This window comes from Sturnira hondurensis, unplaced genomic scaffold (assembly GCF_014824575.4).
Source record: "Sturnira hondurensis isolate 20B ecotype Veracruz unplaced genomic scaffold, ASM1482457v3 Scaffold0022136, whole genome shotgun sequence".
Lineage (NCBI taxonomy): Eukaryota > Metazoa > Chordata > Mammalia > Chiroptera > Phyllostomidae > Sturnira > Sturnira hondurensis.
In genome coordinates this window covers 5,836,752-5,858,742 of record NW_028094767.1, presented here as the reverse complement: position 1 = coordinate 5,858,742, position 21,991 = coordinate 5,836,752, and the positions used below count along the sequence as shown (strand labels likewise).

General features: G+C 37.9%; 1 protein-coding gene across 1 annotated transcript in view; it reads left to right on the top strand.

Moving 5' to 3' along the window:
* ADGRB3 (adhesion G protein-coupled receptor B3) overlaps positions 1–21,472 on the top strand; it is a 732,856-nt gene extending 711,384 nt beyond the window's left edge. Inside the window, exons 29-31 of the mRNA XM_037034281.1 lie at positions 5,422–5,457; positions 14,978–15,082; positions 20,663–21,472. Of these exons, the coding sequence (XP_036890176.1) occupies positions 5,422–5,457; positions 14,978–15,082; positions 20,663–20,851 (330 nt within the window). The 3' untranslated portion in view covers positions 20,852–21,472. The remainder of the gene's footprint in view (positions 1–5,421; positions 5,458–14,977; positions 15,083–20,662) is intronic.
* Positions 21,473–21,991: the final 519 nt, after the last annotated feature.

Here is a 21,991-nt window from a genome sequence, read left to right as displayed (position 1 = left end):
TACTAACTGAAACTGACCACTGTGCAAAAGCACCTTTTATCTTTTGAGTTTGTTTCCCTATATAGCTGTGGGGAAAGGAAAGCCTGGCCTTCTTTAGTGTTTTGGTTTTATTTCTGGATTAGAGAATTGTGTCTTTTGTGCAGGCACACAAACAACAGTAGCTTAAGTAAAAGTCATTTTTTCAAAATTAATTATTCTCCAGTTTTATTTATACAGATATTTTGAATGGATTTGGTATCACAGCTTTCTCCTTGCGTGAATCATTGCTCACTTTGGACGGCAGTCACATTGCCACTTACTAGTCAGTGGAATGTATTCCTCACTGTGAATCTTCTAGTGTCCTGACCAGCTTAATTTGCAGGGACACAAACAATGAAGTGTTCCCTTTGAGACACTGTGTGTTACTCTACAAGGGTCAGATATGGAGCAATGCCTCTATGCACACACTCAGTAAGTACTCCTCTGAGTAGCCTGATACCATCATATATTTTTTTGCTCTTCAATCATCCTAAGGAATTTTTCTCTTCAATTAGTGATAAGCCTGTTTTCCTATAAATTGTCTTGATTCTCTTGGCTGTCAAGTCAGTCCTTTTTTAATGGTTTTGTGTCATCTACCTGCCTCTCCAAATTCTCCCAGAATATTTCTGAGGAAAAGAAATAACTCACAACAAACAAGTCGCATTCGTTCACAGGCTACAGCGCAACTCCTTCAAGCACTCCCCGATAATTTTGTGCATCTCTGCTGTTGTGCCAGGCACTCTGCTAAACGCAGGGGGTATAAAAGTGGTCAGAACAGATGGTGACCCTGCCCCTGTGGTGATCAGACTTTATGGAAAAGATAGACGAGTAACCTGTAATGAATGAATAACCTAAAACAGCATACTGTTCTGAGAAATAATTGTGGAATGTGAGGGAGAGACTTCTTTAGCAAAGGTGGTCTGGGAGCCCTCTAAAGTGTCAAGGGTGAGGGGATGTTTTGGGCAAAAGAAACTGCAAGTGCGGTTTCCCACTGAGGTGGGAAAGAGTCTCGAAATAGTCTCAGGATTAGAAGACCTGTGTAGCAGGGGGCAAGCAATTTAAGATGAAGTTGGAATAGGAAAAAGAGAAGATTGTACAGGGCCTTCTAAAACAATGGAAGCAAATGATAACTGTTAAGGAAGAGATTGTCTTCATCATTTCTCCATCCATCAGATGGATTGAAAGAGAAAAGAGTAGGATCCTGTGGATGGAGCTGGAACAGAAAGCTGGAGGACAGTTAGGAGGCTACTGAAGTAATCCATACAGGAGATCAGAATGCCCTTGACCATGTAGAGATGCAAGTGGAGGTAGAAAGTGGGTAGGTCAAGATGTATTGTGGAGGAAGAACACACAGTACTTGCTGATGGATTTGATATGCAGAATGAGGGACAAGAAGGAATGAAAGGGTGAGGCCTCAATTTCTAATTTGACCAGTCAGATATCCAACTTTTTCAGCAATGGGAAAGCAGGAAGAAAGATGGTGTTTGAAACGGAAAAGATGGTATTTAAAACCGTGGGATGGATTAGATTATCCAGGAAAGAATATGAGAAAAAAAGAGAACTTGGGAAGTCAACAATTAGAAGGCAGGGAGATGAGAAAGAGCCGACAAAGGAGAGCCACAGAAAATAAGGGAGGGGCAGGGGAACCGCTGGCAGATGAGGATTTTAATGAGGAAGTAATTAACTTGCAAAAGCTTCTGAGATTCCAGTAAGATGGACAGAAAACTGACCTTGGAAATTGACCAGCTGCAGGTCAACGGAGACACTGACAAGAATCATAATAGAATGTTGAGGAGAGAATACAAATTGGTATCAGCTCTAGGTGGAAAATTGGGAAAAGGAAACATCATAAAGGAACTACAGAAATTTTTATTACCTACTTTGACAAAAAGATTATTTGTAAAAGTTATTTGGTAAATTGAGGATATACAGACAGATTTATATCTTCATAAAATATTATTTCAACATGACCCTGGTTTATTTTAAACATTTCTTCAATTATCAACTTAGAAAAATTATGATAATTTGAGCACTTTTCTTAGTTTATTCTCACTTTTTAAACATATAACCATTATTTCAAGCCACAGTCATCCTTACAAAACCATTGCAGAGAGCTCAGAGGGGCATTTGAATACCAACACAGTCAGGCATAGTCTCTACAGGCTTCAGTGCTTTGAAAGACTTTTCCACATACTGCATGTATTCCGAGGGTGAAAACAGACTGGAACTGAACAGAACTTAATATTCTAGTTCTTGCACCACACCACCAATTTTCAGTGCCAGACAGCTCTAAGGTAAACTATATCTTACAAAAGAAGGTGGAGAAGTCAGGTAATCTTTGTTATAGTATCACTGCTCATAAACTATCCTCTACTAGAATGTTTCTTAAGTTATTTTACTCAACACAAATTATGTATATTGCCATCAGATTTTTTTGTTAAATAGGTATATTTTTAAAATATTTATTTTTAGAGAGAGGGGAAGGGAAGGAGAAAGAGTGGGAGAGAAACATTAATGTGTGGTTACCTCTCATGTGTCCCCTACTGGGGACCTGGCCTACAACCCAACCCTGGCCTGAATGGGAATCGAATCGGTGACCCTTTGCTTTACAGGCCTGTGCTCAATCCACTGAGCTACACCAGCCAGGGCAATAGGTATCATATTTTGATTTTTTTTCCTTTAAAATATAATTGACAAGTGTAAATCTGATTACCTTGCTTTAGGCTTAAAGGGCATCTCTGTCTACTGCTGTAAGTCTTGGATTGACTGGGTCACTAATGTTATTCTTAACAAGTTATAGTAACAATAAGCAGAATATCACCCGCATCTTTACTGCAAATGTTAGTGACAGTGAAGAAAATGCAGGGTTTGGAATTAAAAGACCTGAGCGTGATTCCCAACTCATTTGCTATCAGGGTGAAGTAGACAAGTTATTTCGACTTCTCTAGTCCTCAGTTTTTCTCATTCGTAATATGGGGATAATACTACTTTCTCAACCATATCAGAGGGCAGTTAGCATGCTCATCTTAGGAAGCATTTTAAAGCATTTTAAAGCTATAAAATGTTGGAATACTCAGTCAGTATTGTGGAGATATGAACATTACATAAATGTTTATCTCCCTTGGACTCATAATTTGCCACATTTTTTCTTACTCTCTAATTTTTAAGTCTTCACTGATTTATTTCCTATCTTTAGGCTCATTTGATTGAAATCTGTTTGCTTTATTCATTTCTTAGTCTAATCCTTTGAGGCTACCAGTTCTGCTACATACCTTTATGTTAGAATTTAATTTGAATAAATTTAAGTAGAAGACAGAGAAATCTATTTGTAGGAGTATATCCATTTTCTTTTCCATATTTCATATCAGCATAGGTGACATCTGCTCTAGGAAGCAGAATCTCTGGTCTTCTTCTAAGTTCCTATCTTTTGTTCTTGCTCCTAAGACCTGGAGCCTCTAGCAACGTGAATCCATTAGTATTTCCAGTTCTTAGACAACACAGCTTTGCATTCAGAAATGAACAGGGCAACAGAGAATTCATCAATGCAAGCAGCCGAACAGCCTCTTACTCTCTAGCTACCTAAATCTTTTTCATGAGATTTCACTATTTAATTTCCAAATGAAACACAAAAACTCATGACTAATGTTCTATAATAATTGCTTAAAACTAAGTGTTTCCCCGCATGGATTTGCTGTATTAGGAAAGAATTTTTCTTAATGTACACTTACAAAAAAATGCTCTGCTGAATCACAGTGCCAAGAAGGCAAAGCATCCAAGAGCAGAATGGAAACACTGACATTTAGTCTAGCATAGCGCAGCAAAGCGTGATGCGGTACATCCAAGACTGATTTTATACAAAGCAGTTAGATAACTACAGTGGCAGGGAGATGGCAAAGGAGGTCTGGGTTAAATGCCTGCCCACTCACTTTTCTCCTTCTGGGATGTCACCAGGGCTAGGCTAGGGCAACGCTGGAAATAAGGAGCAAAGTGGGATCAGCATGCTGAGTCACCAGGGTTAGGCTAGGATAATGCTGGAAATAAGGAACAAAGTGAGATCAACGTGCTGAGTTACCATTTAATAGAGCAGTCTCGTCCTCAAAACTCTCCTTGGTGGTAGGTGAAGACTAGATTCTCAGTGCAGCTCTACCAAAATCAATTTTTTTTCTTATCTTGCTTTTTGTCTACTGAAACAAGCTTTGGGGAGTTGATTATATAGGGAGGCTTGACAATGGTCATTTTAACACTAGCAGCAGTGTTCAGACAGGTTTTTAAATAAACTATACAAGTGCCTTTCAGTCTTTGCTAATGTTCAAAGAGTTATAAGAGTCACCCACCTATTTTGGATATGATTCCTTGTTTAGTCACTGAATTTAAGATTGTAGCTATGGGGAGAGGGAAAAAAACAGTATGTCTGAAAGTTTAAGTATTTTTTTTACAACTGCCCAAACATTCCTTGTTTTGATTATTTACTGAATTTTCCTGTTTCATCCCCATTTCCTCCAAAAAATAAAGACCCTTCTGCCACACACACACACACAAACCACCATATTGGAAATTTGCTTTATGCTCCAAAACTTTGGAGGACCCCTCCTCCATTTACCACCTATCTCCTCTCACTAATCATTCTCAGAATCCAGTGCCGCCTTAGAGCCGATGCTACCGATACATACTCTATGCTAATATAATGATATTAATTTCACTTTAATTATGTTTACTGATTTTATCAGGCCTGATGCCTAATTTATGCATATTTATCTATACTATAGGAGCTGTTTAAAAGGGTAGGAGCCATAGAGTAGTTCTGTGAGTTACTTGTATTGACATGTTGCTGGGGTGTGGACTATTTTTTATTTGTTTTACTAACTTAAGATAAACACGTGACATCCCAAGGCAGGACTTTCCTCCTCCTATGGCAGAGTATCAAAAATCAAGACATTGGTTTGTGAGACTCACACAGAACTTTGGAATGCAGAGGACCAGGTAAAACTTGGTAGAAATGAAGACGACAGTACAGTCTGAGTGGGTTGGTGGGAGGTCCTGAGGTGGCTGGACGGCTTTCCCTGCACAGCTTTACCCTGTCGTGTCTCCAGTAGTTCTGCTGCCCTAGACGGCCCTCACGTCCCCTTCAGCACGGAACTTTAGTGTGAGTTTGAGAAACACTTTTCTTTATTGAAAAATCAGAGTTGGAGGTCAAGATGAGAGTTTTTAAATATATTATGCATGGTATGTTATAATTTATATAATGCAGATAGAATAGTTTAAAATAAAAAATTTCACATTCTGATGTGAAGGCAATACTTGAAAAGAAGGATTATTTTATTGAAAATAATGATTTGCGTTTTATGTCAATAACTAAACATAACTTTATTGGTTTTTCTTTTTTTTAAATAAAACATCTCACAGAGGAGAAAATCACGATATTCAGACCTTGACTTTGAGGTAAGTTTCCAAGATTTTTTTTTAATGATTTTAATTACTCGAATTCAAAGTTGATATATAATTACCTAAACACATTATTCTGTGCAACTATGTAGAGATTCTTTTTAATTAAATGAGAAATAAAACATTTTAAATTAAGATCTATACTGTGTAAGTAGATGTAGAAAAATATTTAAATATCTATTTTAAATATATGCTAAACTGAGATTTTCCAGATCAGTAAGGAATCTGTTTTATAAATGCGGGCCACTTATGGAAAAATTGAACTTGGTCAATTCAATTTGTTGAGAAGTGGGAATGTTGGTTTCTTGATTTTTCATACTTAAAACATTTACAATTGTTTCACTTCAGCGACCACCTGAAGGATGCTTTGGCTGGTTGGCTAGGCTTTCTCTGGGACATATTTGCCTTATGTCCGATTTCTGTTATTTAGGTTCTCTGTGGTACATGCCAAATTCTTTTTTCCAATAGCAAGTATTGGGTTCAGTGTGCTCCTGTGTTTCTTAAATGCTCATTCACAGATATAAACAAGATGAAGATGTTCATTTTCCAGTTTACACTGAATTTATATTGATGCTGTAATATCCATGCTAGAAATTACTGAAATCATATCATTTGAGCAGCTTATGCTAAGCACAAAATTAATGATGTCTGAGTGTCACATAAAATGCAGTTATGTATCTTGATAATTGGATATGATTCATAGCCTGCTGACATAATTGGATATATAATACATTATAAATTTCTCCAGCATATTTGTTCTGTTGTGATGCTTACATAAAACTTAATGCTTTTAGCTGATATTCCCGAAATCACAGAAGCCTCCTAGAACATGGAGCTCATGATTTAATCATTTCATTTATGCAGATGAATGTTGTTGCTCAGTAACATACATCAGGTATAAAAAGTGAGACTTAATTGTCTTTATTTACTGCAATGGTGAACAAGGTCTGGTTTTACCCTGAATAGAGTCTAACACAAATAGGTCTTTTTCAGCAATGTTTCAGTAGTATTTGTACAGGATACAAAGTAATGATAAAGAATCTGGCCTCCATTATTATGTGTCAGTTAGTACTGATGCCGCTCAATTGTAGCAACCTGGCATGGGATAAACATTTTATTCTCTCCTAAGATTTTAGGGCAAAAAGATCAAGGCTATAAATTCAGAGAATATATTCAGCAATCTTCACTTTTAAGTTCTTTGGTGCTTTTAAAGAGAGATACTGCAGTGGGTGATTTTTTTTCTACTCTTCAGGTAGCCAAAAATAGAGGATCATAGTGTATGTGTATTGGCCTGAAAGCAGTAACTTGTGAGGTTAGCCACAAAGGCTGGGAGGTAGGAATTAGCCCACTGAGCATCAGTGACAAAATATAGTAAAAACGTAGGTCAAAAATTAAGCCTTAGCGTAACCTGCCAAAATTATGTAATCTCAAGCATTGAAAAGAAATCTAATAATCTCAAGCATTGAAAAGAAATCTAATCATACTGTGTCATTTGGATCATTACAAAAACTTTTTTTTTGTATATTCTCTATGGCAACTGGTAGCAAAATCTCTAAGCTGATACTTCTTTCTGTGCTGGGTATTGTAACATAACCACAGTATTTAAAGAAATATTGATAATAGGGGAATGCTGCAACATTAAGAACCTTGGATTTTTTTTCTTTAATTGCTGTAGTTACTGCATGATTGCAATAGACATCAAAATTTTGGAGGAAATCATCTTGAACGACTGCTTTTTTAAAAAACCATTAGTACTATTTCTCTTAGTCAATGTGCAACTATAGTTCTGTGGTGGAGATTTCCTAAGTGGTAATCAGAAAAAATTTAAATGCTGATGAATTTTAATACACTCTATTTGAACTTTGTGGGTGGTCTCTGAGGAAAAATCCAAGTCATCCTCTTCCCCTTTTCATTCAAGCAACAGGAATCAGATTTGTTTTTGTGGAGCTTCCCGACAGCTTCCCACCCCGACCCCACCGACCCCACCGACCTTACCACTCAATGGCGCCTCAGGCATTTTGCCACTGACAAACTGCCCTGTGGGCTCCTGAAAGCATTTTTCCTTCAGGCTTCACACATTCCCGGGAATCTACACAGGATAATACAACTCAGATATCCATACAACTGTGGCTAGTGAGCGCTGTGCCTGAGAAACACCACGTTGTCTTTAAACTGGTCATCAAATGGGGGAACACTGACCCCCCATTCCTGGAAAGCATGCAGAAAATACTTCAGTAATAGCCCAATGTCCTGTGACCAAACCTCCTGTTGGATTGCATTCCCAGTTTCAAGGAGAGATTGGGTATATAATAAAAATTCAATATTTTTGTTGTTGAATGATAAAAAAATTAAAATTTTAAGATTGAGTTTGCTTAAATAGAAAGTTATCCAGCACTGTATCTAAGCTGGGGCAGAGACCAGCATATGGACTGACAGCCATGGAGGTAACATCTCAAAGACAGCCCCGTTAGACTTCAGAGCTATCCACATCGTATATACTCAAGTGGGTGAAGGGTGGTTAGGAATTCCAGGGGGAGAAAAAGGCGTGGGGGTTGGCTGAGGTGTGGTGCCACGGTCAAGAAAGCAGCGGCAGCAAACTTCACGGAAACAACACTGCATCTGTGCGTGAGGAGGACAGACAGAGAAGGCCATATTGTAAAGAGCTTAGTCCTCAAGGGAGGAAATGTTACTGAACTTGTTACTACAAGCTGCCAGGGCTTCTCTGTTGTATTTTGTTTTGTTTGCTTATTTTAGTTTTTCAGTGAGGAATGACTTGGTATGATCTGGGCTTTAGAAATATCAATAGGGCAGTAATAGGAAGGCGAGGTTGGAAGAGGATAGATGTGAAAGTTGAAATGCAAATTAGAAAGTGACTAGCCCAGGGAAGAACTGATGAGGGCCCACCTCCTAGCAGTGGTGGCATAGCCAGGGGAAGAAGGGACACTGCAGAGGCAAGGTCTGTGGAATTCGGTCCCTACCTGAAATAGCGTAAAAGGGCAGAGGGGCAGGTGACTTTGCAGACCGGAGCCTGGGAATAGGTCCAGGGAAATTAAGGAAGTACCACATGAGGATGAGCTGCATTTAAATATGTTAGGAATAAAGATGCGTAACGGTGTTAAGTCAGAAATATTAGGCAAATAATTTAAATTTTCTGTCGAGTTTGAGGACAAAGCTAAACTATGATATAGAACACTGATTTTTCAATCTTTTACATTTCATGGCACATAAACATACACACATAAACTAATAAAATTCTGTAGCACAACAAAAAATATATATATTTTTGACAACCTGCCAAAATTTTTTTTAAATTGGTATAATTTTGCCTCATTAATGCCCTCATTGGGTATCTATCGTGTTGGCTGTCATTTTTTATTTGACAATCTAAAGGAAAAGAGGTCAGGGATTGCATGTTTTAAAAATTCTTGCAGTTGAAAAATCACTGACATAGAAGATAAGATTTATGTTATTTTCTAAATATAAAGCATACGATTTGTAAGAAACATCTTGTTCATAACAGGACCCTTCCTACTTTGTCCTCCATACCCAGCAGTAAGCTCTTAGGCAATCAGCGCTCTTCCCGGAGGAAAAGATTGAGCAATGCAATCCTACACTACATTCGTCTCTTCTAAATGACTAAATTTAAACTGCTGCAAAATTATTTGAAGAAAAATATATTACTGACAGTGACAAATACATCAATCTTGATAGATAGATAGATCTATCTCTAGATAAGCCTATCTAGAGATAGATAGATTTCTTGTTCAGTTTTTTGAAACAAATGATACTATCATGAATGCCAGGAATTTCCAGTGGCCACAGGTTGTGTCTTATGGATACACTGGGATTCTGGCCAAGGAAAGATATACAAAACATTCTGTTCCACACACAGCTTTAAAAATCAAGCTAAATTTCCACAGTGTGTGTTGCTTCCTTAATATGAGTTTTGACATTCATTTTAGATTGGTATTCAACAGCCCACTCTGGATGGAAGCCTTATATGCAAAGCAATAAAAGATAAAAATAACCATAAGTTTAGAATAGTAAACAGTGGCAATATCCTAAGGCTAGAAAAGGTAATTCAGGCAGAGTGGTTTTCTCATTGCTATCAGCATACGATTTCCAGGTCCCATAGTCTGAAGTTTGTAGTCAGGAGATTCTCCAGCTTTTTCTAACAGTTTGCTAAAAGTCCACATATATAGTACTGCCTGACTTAAAGAAATTCCAACTCTATGATTCACATTTTCAATTCAGGAGACAGAACCTTTAAACTAGGGGTGTCCAACCAGTGGGTCGCATGCGGCCCAGGATAGCTATGAATGTGGCCCAACCCAGAATTGTAAATTGACTTACAACATTGAGATATTTTCTGATAACATGTTTAATGTGTGGCCTGGGACAACTCTCCTTCTTCCACTGTGGCTCAGAGACGCCAAAAGATTGGACACCCCTGCTCTAATCCATTTGTATCAAACCTACCTATACAGGCTCTTTATGAACCACTGGTATAGAAAATAAGGGAGCACAATAGGATCAGAGGAGGAAGAAGGCAGGATTCATGCCTGAAGCTAGTGAAATGAGCCTTCTTTCCAGTGGGAATACATTTTCAGTAGGAACGAAGGCCTTCTGTGTTACAGGCATCTTCCTGAGTCTATATGCCTATGCCATCTCATTCTTTTACTTTATTCCTTACACATTTATCCATCACCTGCTGAGTGCCAAACACTGTGCTAGACGTCAGGGATACAAAGTCACTGCCCAGGAGGTATTCAGAGAAAAGACAGGGAGACCAGCCTTTCAAAAGATAAATGCAGATCCGTGGGGTAGCTGCAGGGTGATCAATATCCACAGTTTATGAGCTGACTACCAAAGGCACCTAATTCACTCTGGATTGATGCATCTCCATTTCCTTCTGAATAGGCATAATGACAAAGTTGAATAGTCTAAAGGAGGATGCTTCCTGAATCTACGGGATATATCTAAGATAGCAGCACGCAGAGAGAATTGGGTGGATTCAGGGTGGATTCAGGATGAATTCTGGCCGTCTCACCACCTGTATGAGCTTGGGCACCTTACTGAGCCTCTTGAGCTCCAGTCTCCTAATCAGTAAAATGGATGAGGTTGACTGCTACCTCCTAGGGTCATTGTGAGGATTAAGGAAGATAATGGCTACCAGTTCTTAAGTGGCTCTTATCCGTGTGCTCCACTGATGAGTGACTTATATCCATTTTTAAATCTTCAAAACAGCCTGACAAGGTTATTCTGAGTACTGAGACTGGGCTAAAGGATGACTGGGTTTTGGGCCTCAGACCACACAACTTAAGTGATGGAATGAAATCTAAATCCAAGTCTGTTTAGACCTAGAGCTGTTAGATTTGACATGTCCCAAGTATTAATCTGGGAGACTGCCTGGGATATAGTAGGTGCTCGAGATATACAGGTTTTTACATACTAATCTTTCTTCAATAACTGAAATCCCATGAGAGTGCTTTCTAATTATTTTTTTCTAATATCAATAAGAGGCTGTGAAGACTGCCTCAAGTTGCAAAGATATAAAATGAAAATAAGCTATTCATGATACAGTATTTTCATACAGTTTAGATGTAGGTTCACACACTGCTTCAAAAAATGTTGAGTGATAATTTGAGTGGAAGGGACCATTACCAAGCTTTTATCTTCATTACAAAAAGATGTCTATAAATTTGACAGGTATTATCACTAAAGGAACCTGAATTTTTTATATACTGCCAAATAGGATATATTTATTTAAATGGAAAATTCATGAGTTATAATTCTATCATGACAAAGTTTTAGAAAACTGAGTTCTAAATTTAGTTTTTCACAGAAGTCAATTTCTTTGAAACACAGGATGCTTGAGTCACAGAGGGAAAGAGATAAATCCTAATGTCAGTTATGAACAAGTATAAAGGACACATGCACAATAACTAAGGTGGGGGGTGGAAATGGGAGGAACATGGGGAGCACTGGGGGGGCATGGCTGGGAATATAAGACAGAGAACTGTACTTGAACAAGAATTAAATAAAAATTAAAATTAAAAAAGAAAAAATAAATAAATAATACCCCAAAATAGCCATTGAAACGGACCAGTAAGATTTATGAGAATGAAAACTTCTGATTAGGGGGTTAAGACCCTCAAATGCACAAGTGCTACAAAAAATTCATAATTCAGAGAAGTAACTAAATAAGGGGAAACCCTTATTACTTATGAAAACTAAAACCACCAACTCAGTGTTTACCCTCAAAGTTTGCTAGGTTAGAAACTCTCCAGTATTTGCTACGATGCTTGCTTTTGTGTCCCTGGAACCTTGCCCACTTAAAAAGACAAAAGACAAAAAAACTGAACTGTGCACTTGAGTGTGTAACTCATAGGAATCATGTTGGGAGAATCTAATGGAGTCTAGGACAGATCTGCGAGCTGAGGACCCGCAGCTCCCATGCAGTCCTTCTGTCGGAACCCCAGGCCATCATCGCTGTGGTGATTTCTGGCTGGACGAAAGTGGGAATTTCAAATTAAAATGATTACCTGGCATGAGGCTACATTAACAATTAATGTTTTTATGTAGGAAATGCCCCAGATTTCAGCATCCATATTTTTTATTTGTGTCTATATTAATTTCAGGGTCCTTGAGCTTTATTATTCAGAGTAGCTTTCATGAACCCATGTAGAACAATGCAAAATTGCTTTTTGGTTCTATCCATTGGTGTCTACTATATACATTGAGTTTGTCCTATCAATCCAACTTCTCAAAATCGACTCAGTTTAGAATCAGGTGCTGCCCATTCAATCAGAGTATGATTATAAAAAACTCCGGTCAGCTAGTGTATCCTCATTTCTATGAGATACACTTGAGACTTTGATTCATTAAACATGCTTTATCCAATGGAGATATCTGGTTGCAAGAGACAGAGAATGTCTTTGACTAACAAACCAAGAAGCACTTTGTTGGAAGGTTATGGAAAATAAATCACTTCTTGACCAGGAGATGGTAGGGGTCTTGATCCACATTTTCAACGGCATGGGAAGTTATAGCTCCCCAAAGCAAAGAGGGGGGTCCTCTCATGAGAGGGAGGGTAAAAGGAATAGAAATAGAAAGTAGAAATCCTCACAGGCCCACCAGAGCATGAGGGAGCTGTGCCAGTAATATCAACTGTCTTAGAAGACAATGTATTCCTTCTAAGGAAGACAATTCCTTCTTAGACAACAATTCAGGCATAATATAAAAAATGTACCAGAAATTCTATGAATTTTTAGAAAATAGAGAACAGATAGATGCAGGGAGAACTGATTTCAGAATTTTCAGCTTAAAAATGAATATATTAAATTGTACAAACATGTCTCAGTTGGATTTCTCCCAGAAAATTCCCCTCTCACTTACTCTTATAACCCCACCATTTGTTTTCTTTAATCACAGTTGTAATTTAATGTGTATTTGACTTATTATGTAATTCATGCCCATGTCCCCCGTTATACCTCAAGTTATAAGAGGGCGGGAACTCTGCCAGATTCTGCACACCCTCGTTATGCCAGCATCTAGGGCAACATGTGGTGTGTCAGCTGACGGAGTGAGATACCTTTAGAGAAATGTCAGTATGTGGCATCACTCTTACAGTATCGTAGTGGAAAATAACTACACAGTGAGATTCATTAACATGAAAAATACCATTTGTAAAGTAGAGCCAGTCTTCAATGCCCTGATTATTATGATTTTTTAAAAAAGGTATTTCTCGTCCACAAATACATATTTTAATCAGCATCTCAGAACCTGACAATGAATGGGAGTGAATATCTGTTTCCCCAACGAGAGAATGTACTATAGTTGTTTGCCAGCTACCTGGTCCTCAAAATCCCTCCACTGAGTTGCTTAAGCAAATCCTCTCCATCATAAATCTCTATCAGCCATCATTAGTCAAATTATGTTTGCCTGGTGTTTCCCTGTAAATCCTGCAAATCTGTTTCCTGTACTCTCCCCAAAACTGATGGGAAGTTAATCGCTCTGTAATTGCTTGCTATGTTTCATGTCCCCATCCTAAGTAATGTTGCCATGTTCTCATCCTCAAGCACCTGATTCGGCAACAGCCAGTTCCTAGAGCTAAGAGGAGCAGAGAAGAAAGTAATTTGGTTGGAGCAACACCTCGAGTGGCAAAACTGTCTCAAATAAAAATAGGCTAATAAAAAGAGAAGAAATTAGCCGGGCAAAGTATTGTCAAAACACAGATCCTTTGAATATAGAAAAAGTTGACATAACAGAGAAAAAGGCTTTAAAAATGTGTTGAAGATTAATTTGCATTTCTCTTGTCTCTTTTTTTTCTAAAAGAGATAAAACATTCTCCATAAGTGTCTTTTTAGAAGAATATTGGGCATATCGATCTTCCCCCCAAATATATTGATTTTTCAAAACAAATACTTCCTTTCAAAAATAGTTGGTAATTAAAACATGTCGAATGTCCAAATTATAGCACAGGTCTGAGTATAACTCAGCTCTGCATTCCCCCTGAGGAAGTGGTAAGTTAGGAAGCACGTGCTTAAAAATACTATAAAAGCGTATGCACACATGAAGACAATCTTGGAGAATCACTGAAATGCTGTTTTGACTTTTGTAAAAGTCAAAATTGAAGAAGGTATTTTCTTCTTCAAAATAATACTTATAAGAAATTTATTCTCTTACTCTTCTTTTAAATGCTCTGTAGTAAAAAAAGATTCAGCCCAGGTTACTACTACAAGGTCGTTTTTATTTATGACTCTTTGTTGACTTATGATAAAGTTGGGAGAAAAGACTGTAACCAGAGATGAGAAGTATTAATATATTTGTGTCTATGATTTTAGGGATTCATCAACCACACAGTTTATGCTCTGAATCCTAATTGTTAAGATTCTGTACCCTTTCATGAGCAAATAAATGAAACCTATGGGTCAAATTTTCTCTCTGCAAAGCTCAATCAGTATTCACTTGGAAAGTGCAAGACTTTAGATCATATCTATATTTCAGACACTTCAGTGCTTTGAGTCAGCATTAAATGGCAGGGCCTGGGAGTCTGTTCCCCCGTTAATACAGTCAGCTAGAGTTTTAGTGTTTACAGAAATAAAACATAAAAACATAATATTTCCCATGGCAAACATTGAGAGATGCAGATGCTTTACAAGTCCAAATTTTTAAACATTTTTTATTGTAACAATTTTTGTAAAACAGTTTTAACTCTAAATGATGAAAATCTTACACAGGAATGACTGCTACATTTTTAATGCCCCCAAAAGAGAAAACTATTTTTTTTTTTGGTCATCTTGTAAGTGGAAGAAAAAGCCAATTCTTCATGTTCGAGAAGTGCTGACTGTAAGACAAGGATTTGGTGCAACTCATTTGCATTTGTGGCACCTTTTAGGACCTCCTTGTTCCTGCCAAACTCAATTTCCCTTATTAGAAAGGCAAATACATTACATTTCTTTTTGTAATGCATAAATCAAATTGGAAATGAGAGCCATCCCATTCTCTTTTGCAGAAGGTCATGCACACAAGGAAGAGGCATATGGAACTGTTTCAGGAACTAAATCAGAAATTTCAAACTTTGGATAGATTTCGGGATATACCAAATACAAGCAGTATGGTGAGTACTCTGCTTCATCAGTGCCTGGTGCTACACTAATAACAAGTCCTGTTAGCTATTATCCCTGCCCTCTGGGAGCGCCTGATTGTCTTGGGAACAAGAGTGGGATGTGCAGGAAAAAAATGTACTTTGGAATGTGCATAGAGGCAAATTACAGATGACAGAATCTGAAAGCATTTTTATTCCTATTTCAAATGTTCTCATTTATAAGCTTTAATGGAAAATAGTTATATATCAAAAATGTGTTGGCTTCACCTTTTTTTATCAGTTAAAATTCATTCACCAAAATAAAAAAAGTTTTTCTATTTTCCTTGAAGACCTGTCATTTTAAGGTTGTAAAATGTGAATGTTATATAGATATATAACGCAAATGAGTTGTGACCTAAAACCAGAGTGGCAGGTTTTACCTCTAGGAGATTTGGGTGACACATCAGCACTGAGGCCTTTTGACTGTTGATACGGCCATTCTTTTCTTAGTCATTCGCACCACTACAATCTTAGCATCTGACTTCATCAAATAAAATGGTATTTTACGGTTACTATGTGCACGCCACAGTCTGGGCTGCAGAGAAGGCTGCACAATTCTTTGTGAAGGCACTGGGCCAGGAGGCTAGAGAGCAGTGTAGTAGTAGGAAGCTCAACCAAGATCTACCTGATTGTGAGCCAGTGACCCAGCTCAAGTTTCTAAAGTTCAATTTCTCTCTAAATTGAGCATAGGCAACAGTAATTAATATACGCTTCCTTCGTGCCTCACAGCGCTTTCCAAAGCAGGTAGGGCACTTGAGAGGGCAAGGAGCTGAGACTGAGCAGTAAGAGAAACAGCTGGACTGCCTTCTGACACTAGCCTTCACTCCAAATGAGGTGCTTTCTTCTGAGCCCCTGCATTCCTTGGATGCACCTCCTCCTATCCTTCTGAGACTTATTTACCCCTCCTCTCTCTAAGGTACATGGTGTTTGAGCACCTTCTAACTCTAGTGACTCTGGTGTGTGTGTGTTATGAATGAGACTTAGTACTAGCTTCCCAATTAACAACATTATCAAGGCCAAGAATTTGTGTCTTTGTTTTCCTTGTGTTCCTCTCAGTACATGCCAGGTACAACATACCATACTAATATATGTCATGGTAAGTTATCAGTAAAGGGCTGCTGTTGATTTATTACTTATCTATGATAGTGCAATCTGTACTTGTTAAATGAGAGTTATAAGAAATACACTTTGACTCTTAATTGGTCTATAATAGATTGTGTATTTTCCTCCTTATAGCAGGAATCATGCATTATATGTAGTCACCAACACAATGCTAGGCATATAGAAGACATTTAAATGTAGTTAATGGTTCTTTCTCATCTCTACATATTAAGATGTCAATTTTTTAGTTAGCAGGCAAATAAGAATTGCATCACTGAGATTAGATCCAAACACATTAGCTACTCATTATGGAATATTGAAAGCTAACATTGAAATAAACTGAAGAAACTGTATTTGTTTTAAATAAAAGGAGAAGGTTATATTTACAAATCTTGAAAGGGTCATGCAACAGATGGAGCTAGTTGCTATAATACAGTTGTAATTTCCCCTTATTCTATGGTCTGGCTATTAAATCATTAATGGCACAAAGACAACCAAAATAGTCTACTAATTATACCACATTTCTGTAGCAGCATGTCTTTTCTAGAAAAGATTTGTGCATATTTATTATTGGAGTGGTAGGAGTAGGAAGAATAGAATTGTCATTGCTACTTGACAATTGTCCTAAGTTTCTGAGAACAGTAAAAAGTTACTTATTCAGTTTTGATTAATAATGAACATGTGAGTCCATTATCATCAATTTGATCATAATTTGGAGTAGCATATTGCTAACAAAAAATTGGATAATTGGGTAGAGAAAGACATTTTCAAAACAAAAATCTTGATCAAGTTTCTCCCTGCCCCCCATCCCTTTTTGGCAACTAGCTCACAACACCTGCCTAGCACTGCAAATGATGGTAATTATGTAGAATTTGGGGAATCAAAGGCAAACTAAAAGACCATTTAATCCATTTCCCTGCTTCCTGGCAGGGCAAAATTTAAATCACACTGCAAGGAAAAGGTGTTGTTAAAAGAACTCTTTACTTTAAATGTGTCTCACAAACTATTCTCCATCAAGATCCCCCCCCCCCCCCCCCCGCCCCAGAAGCTTATCCAAATTTTTGCTTTTAGAATATGGAGTGTTATCCTTTTTCATTTTGTACCCAAGATTGGTAGGTTGGCAGAAGGAAGGAAGGAAAAAAGAAAAGAGGGAAGGAGGAAAAGAGTAAGGGATGGAGGGAGGGAGGGTCTTACCCACAAGTGATAGCTAGCCTGCCCATGGACCTGCGAGCTACGGGAAACACTCAGACAGCTCTGCTGTGTTTTGGGTGGCTCAGAATTCTTATGTTCATCGAACAATCTATTTCCAAAAATCGGGGGAGGTTTCATGCATGTTGGCTTATACTGAGTTTATGATTGAATAGGCCTATTTCACACATGCTTCAGTTTGACTCTCCTCTTCTGTACCTGAGCTCAAAAAAATAAACAAACAAAATGCAGCTGCATACATTCAGGAAGTTAGTATAACTCTGAATCTTCTAAGATTCAGGCCTCCATTGAAACCTTTCCTGGCCCCTGTAGCTCTCATCGTCAAATTCAATGATCTCTTTGGGCTGTTGCACAGTTTATCATCCATTCACTTGAACTACTGAAAATGTTACACCTTTCCATATGAGAGTCTGTAGGCTTCGCTCTTGTCACACGCAACCACACAGGAAGATCGGTAGCTTGTGAGGACCGTTCCCTGACTCCCAGTCTCCCTCACTCCCTGCAGATCCTGTGCCACTCTGATCGCTGGAGCAGTAGCTCTTGGCCCTAAAGCAGCATGGGGCTTCTCACCTAAAGGGTGTCCACATACTTGTGAACAATGGTGAGAACCTTAGTTCAGCTGGGAGAGCCGTGGGATGCCAGAGGAGATGAACATGAAAGCCACCCTTAATTTATTACGCACTAGTAGAACCTCCCAGAAATTCAATCAGTCATGCACAGGCAGTAATACTCTTTGGAATTAGAATCTAGACATTCTGACAAAGTTTAAAACCGGCCACTTTAGTTCATGTTCCTATGGTGCTTGATCTTCAGAATATAAAAGGAAAATCATACCTGTTCCAAACATAATGAAACCCCTATTTCCAAAGCAAGTGAACTAACACTTTACACATCAGGAATCCTTTTAGGACTAAACTTCCTGTCAAACCAAGGATTCTCAGGAGGCTGTAGACACCACTGAGATGGATAAACCTGCTCCGTGGCTTGATTTCACACCAGTGAATGTTTCAATTGCTGATTGAGGACTCAGGTCACTGCAGTACGCCTGAACTATAAAATAAATTCCAAATGTCCTAGCCTAGCATATAAAGACCCTCATCCACCTTCTGCCTATTTTTTTGTTTTGTTTTGTTTTTCTTGCTATTCTTTTGTACTGCAACTAAAGTAAATCGGTCATTTTTCTGAGTTGTCCCATCGCCATGCCCTGTGCATTTTTACTTCTTATCGTGTATGACTGTGCAGTCATCCAGCCTCCAACCCCACATGTCTTCTTGACCAGCCCGTCGTTCTGAGCCAGCCCTGTTGTCACTCTGATCAGCAAGGTTTCTGGGCTTGCCACAAAAAAGAAGCCGCCTCTCCACCCTCTTCGATCATATATACATAAAGCTACCTATATTTTATGTCTCCATTTAACTATAAATACCTTCACAATAAGTATGGTTACTATATTGTGAGCATTTACTAAATACCAGGTGTTATGCCAGGCAGCTCCACTTTTTATTTTTGCAACCCCACAAGGAAGGTAATGATCTGCCAATTCCTTTGGCCCACAATACAAAGTATATTTATCTCTGTTTTACAAATATGACTGTTGATGTCCAGAGAAATTGGGTAAATTGCTCAAGTCACAGACAAAGTGGAGCAACTGAAATTGGACCTTCATGTGTCAGGCTCTGAACCTTATGCTCCCTAGTGGGCTATGCTGCTTTTCCATGTTTGATGTATCACCTTATTCAACCTAAGGCCTAATACGATGCCCAGCACAAAGCAGCTGATAAATACTGGCTGAAGGGAGGCAAGGAGAGAGGGGAGGAGGAGGGAAAAATAAGGGGTGAGTTGCAAGGTTACAGTGTATGAGACTTTAGGATATTATACGAAATTGGAATTAATCCCCTGGCATATCCTACAGGTGAACTTTTAATTAAATCTTTAGCTATTTTTTTCTTGTATGTTGTCATGATTGAAGCTAGTAAGTGCTGAAACACCTACTGTATTGAGGACTTTTGATACGTTATTCTCTAGTACGTTATTCTCTAGTTATGATGAGTATTTCTACAGGTTGTCTCTTTTCTTATCTGTACTTTAGAAGGACTTTTAATATACTGAGTGGAATGCAGATAATAATCGAGTACTTGTTTTATGTTCCCCCTGCTAATTGATTATAATAAGTTAAAGGCCAAAATTTGGGGAGGAGAGGGAGGAAAGAACATGGGCAGCAACTGTAGATGTTTGCATTTAATTTTTTCTACGGAGCTTTCACTCATGATTGCCTGCTTATTCTTTCAACTTACTCAGCTGTGTCTATTCCATTCAAATTTCCTCATTGCTCAGAAATCTTTAAACAATACTTACTCAAAATAAAGCAAGTTCACTGCAAAATCTTAGCAAAATATTGGCTACAGAAACCTCAAATGATGTCCACTGATATATTTACTGAGCACCTATAACCTGCAACATGGAAGGTTTGGGTAGAGTCATAAGTATGCAGTTCTAAGGTAAGAGGAGAGTGTACTATGAAATATAAGAAGGAAGGGTAGCTGGGTAGACAGTTTTTTTTAAAGCCTTATATTGCTGGATATAATTTCTAAAGTGCTGTGCTCTTTGAAGGGAAGGCTAATTTTTATAAAGTTAATGTGCCACCCAAATATATACAAATTGTGGGGAATGCACAGCAGGAAAAAATAAATTACACAGAACATAGCATCATTTTAATATTCTAAAAAGGATAATTTCTTGAAGAAAAACTAAGCAAGGACAGTGATCAAAATTCAGTATGGAAAAAGGCCAGTTTGGGCAACTGCTTACATTGTTACATAACAGGCCCCGTTACATATCCTCAAATTGCATTTATCCTCCCCCCCCCCCGGAGATTCTGGAGAATGCTTAAAATTTGCTACATGTAATCTTAGTGGTAATTTGGTGCTACTTCCTACCTGCACATACAGCCATCCTGACGTTTCCTGAGATGCCCAAAACAAAACATGGTCTACTTTGCCTCCCATAATGCTATTCATTTGCTTTGATTGCTGGAGAATTTCAGGATAACTTCAAGAAGGTGTTCATCAGTTTGTTCAATGAAAGAAAACTGAAATCAAAACCATTTTCTGCAGCTGGCCACAATTTTAAATCATCGCTGTATCACATAAACTGGATTAAGGTTACAAACACACTCTCTTCCTGGAAACTTCAACAAGCAGCAATCCTACTCATCAACTAAATGACTCTCTTCTCTCTTCTCAACAGGAAAATCCAGCACCAAACAAGAACCCATGGGACACTTTCAAAAACCCCAGTGAATACCAACATTACACCACAATCAATGTCTTAGATACAGAGGCAAAGGATGCCTTGGAACTGAGGCCAGCAGAGTGGGAGAAGTGTCTGAATTTGCCTCTGGATGTACAAGAGGGTGACTTTCAAACAGAAGTTTAACAAAACTGAAATGGACTGAGATGGAGACAAAATTTATTGCACTGACACTTAAGACTTGGGAAGGCTGACATTTCTACCTGGACAGGGTGACTATCCCATGTCAGGACCTTCATGTGCCAAATGTCAGTGGTTTTTGCGTATGGTAACTTCTCCCTAGTCAAGCTAGTGGAGAGAGGACCAGGTGTACAGTTCTGACCATCCTGTGTTGTAAGTACCCGTGGAATGGATTTGTAAGGTAATCTTTATAGATAAACCTCAAGCAACGATTCATGTTGTAACCGCTTCATATGGTTTAGTTTTCAAAAAACTTCACCATGAAGCACAATGTATATATTTATGCAGTTTTTAAAGTTTATAACAGTCTGTTTGGCCATTACTACACTTTTTACTTTATAATATAAAAGCAAAGTTTTTGTCATTAAATGAATGTTTGTTGAGCTACATTCTTCATTGCTTTAAATGCAATAAAGTAATAATCTCACTTTTATATGAATAATATATTTCACATCTTTATTATTGCAGTTTTCTCTGGAAAGCTCTGAGTAGCTTTCTCTGCTGCAGCTGTGTATAAAATATTTAAAATGTTGTATGGTGTAAATAAACTTTTGTCTACATATCAGTTTTTTAGTGCATTTTATTTTAGATTTGTTGAATGAAAATTTGCATATTTATAAACTTTTTTTGAATACAGACATTGAAAATGTATTCATGATTTTAATAGCGTACCATTATTACTCCTTTGAGGCTAATGATTTCTCAAATGTAATAGTAGGTTTGTGTAGTGCTTCCGTATTTTCTACGCAAACACCCTTTGGAAAAATGTACCATGTAAATGGGTTTGTCAGAAACCCACTGCCATCATATCTTACTTAAATGTTTTTTTTTCCCTATCTTGTGGCAAAAAGACAACTAGTAGAAAACAGTAAGTTACCATACAAAAAATAATACAGGGAAAATGTTTATTATAAGTACTGAAGTTCACTGCATGTTTCACAAAAGAAACTACTTGTACTACAGTTTTTCATAGCATACAAAAAATGAACTTATTCAGGGCTTTAAGAAATCTGTATCTTCTCAAGCAGAAGGAAAGTGAGTGCATGTATTCAGTACTAGCTGATTTGTCTCTGGTTTGGGAAGGGG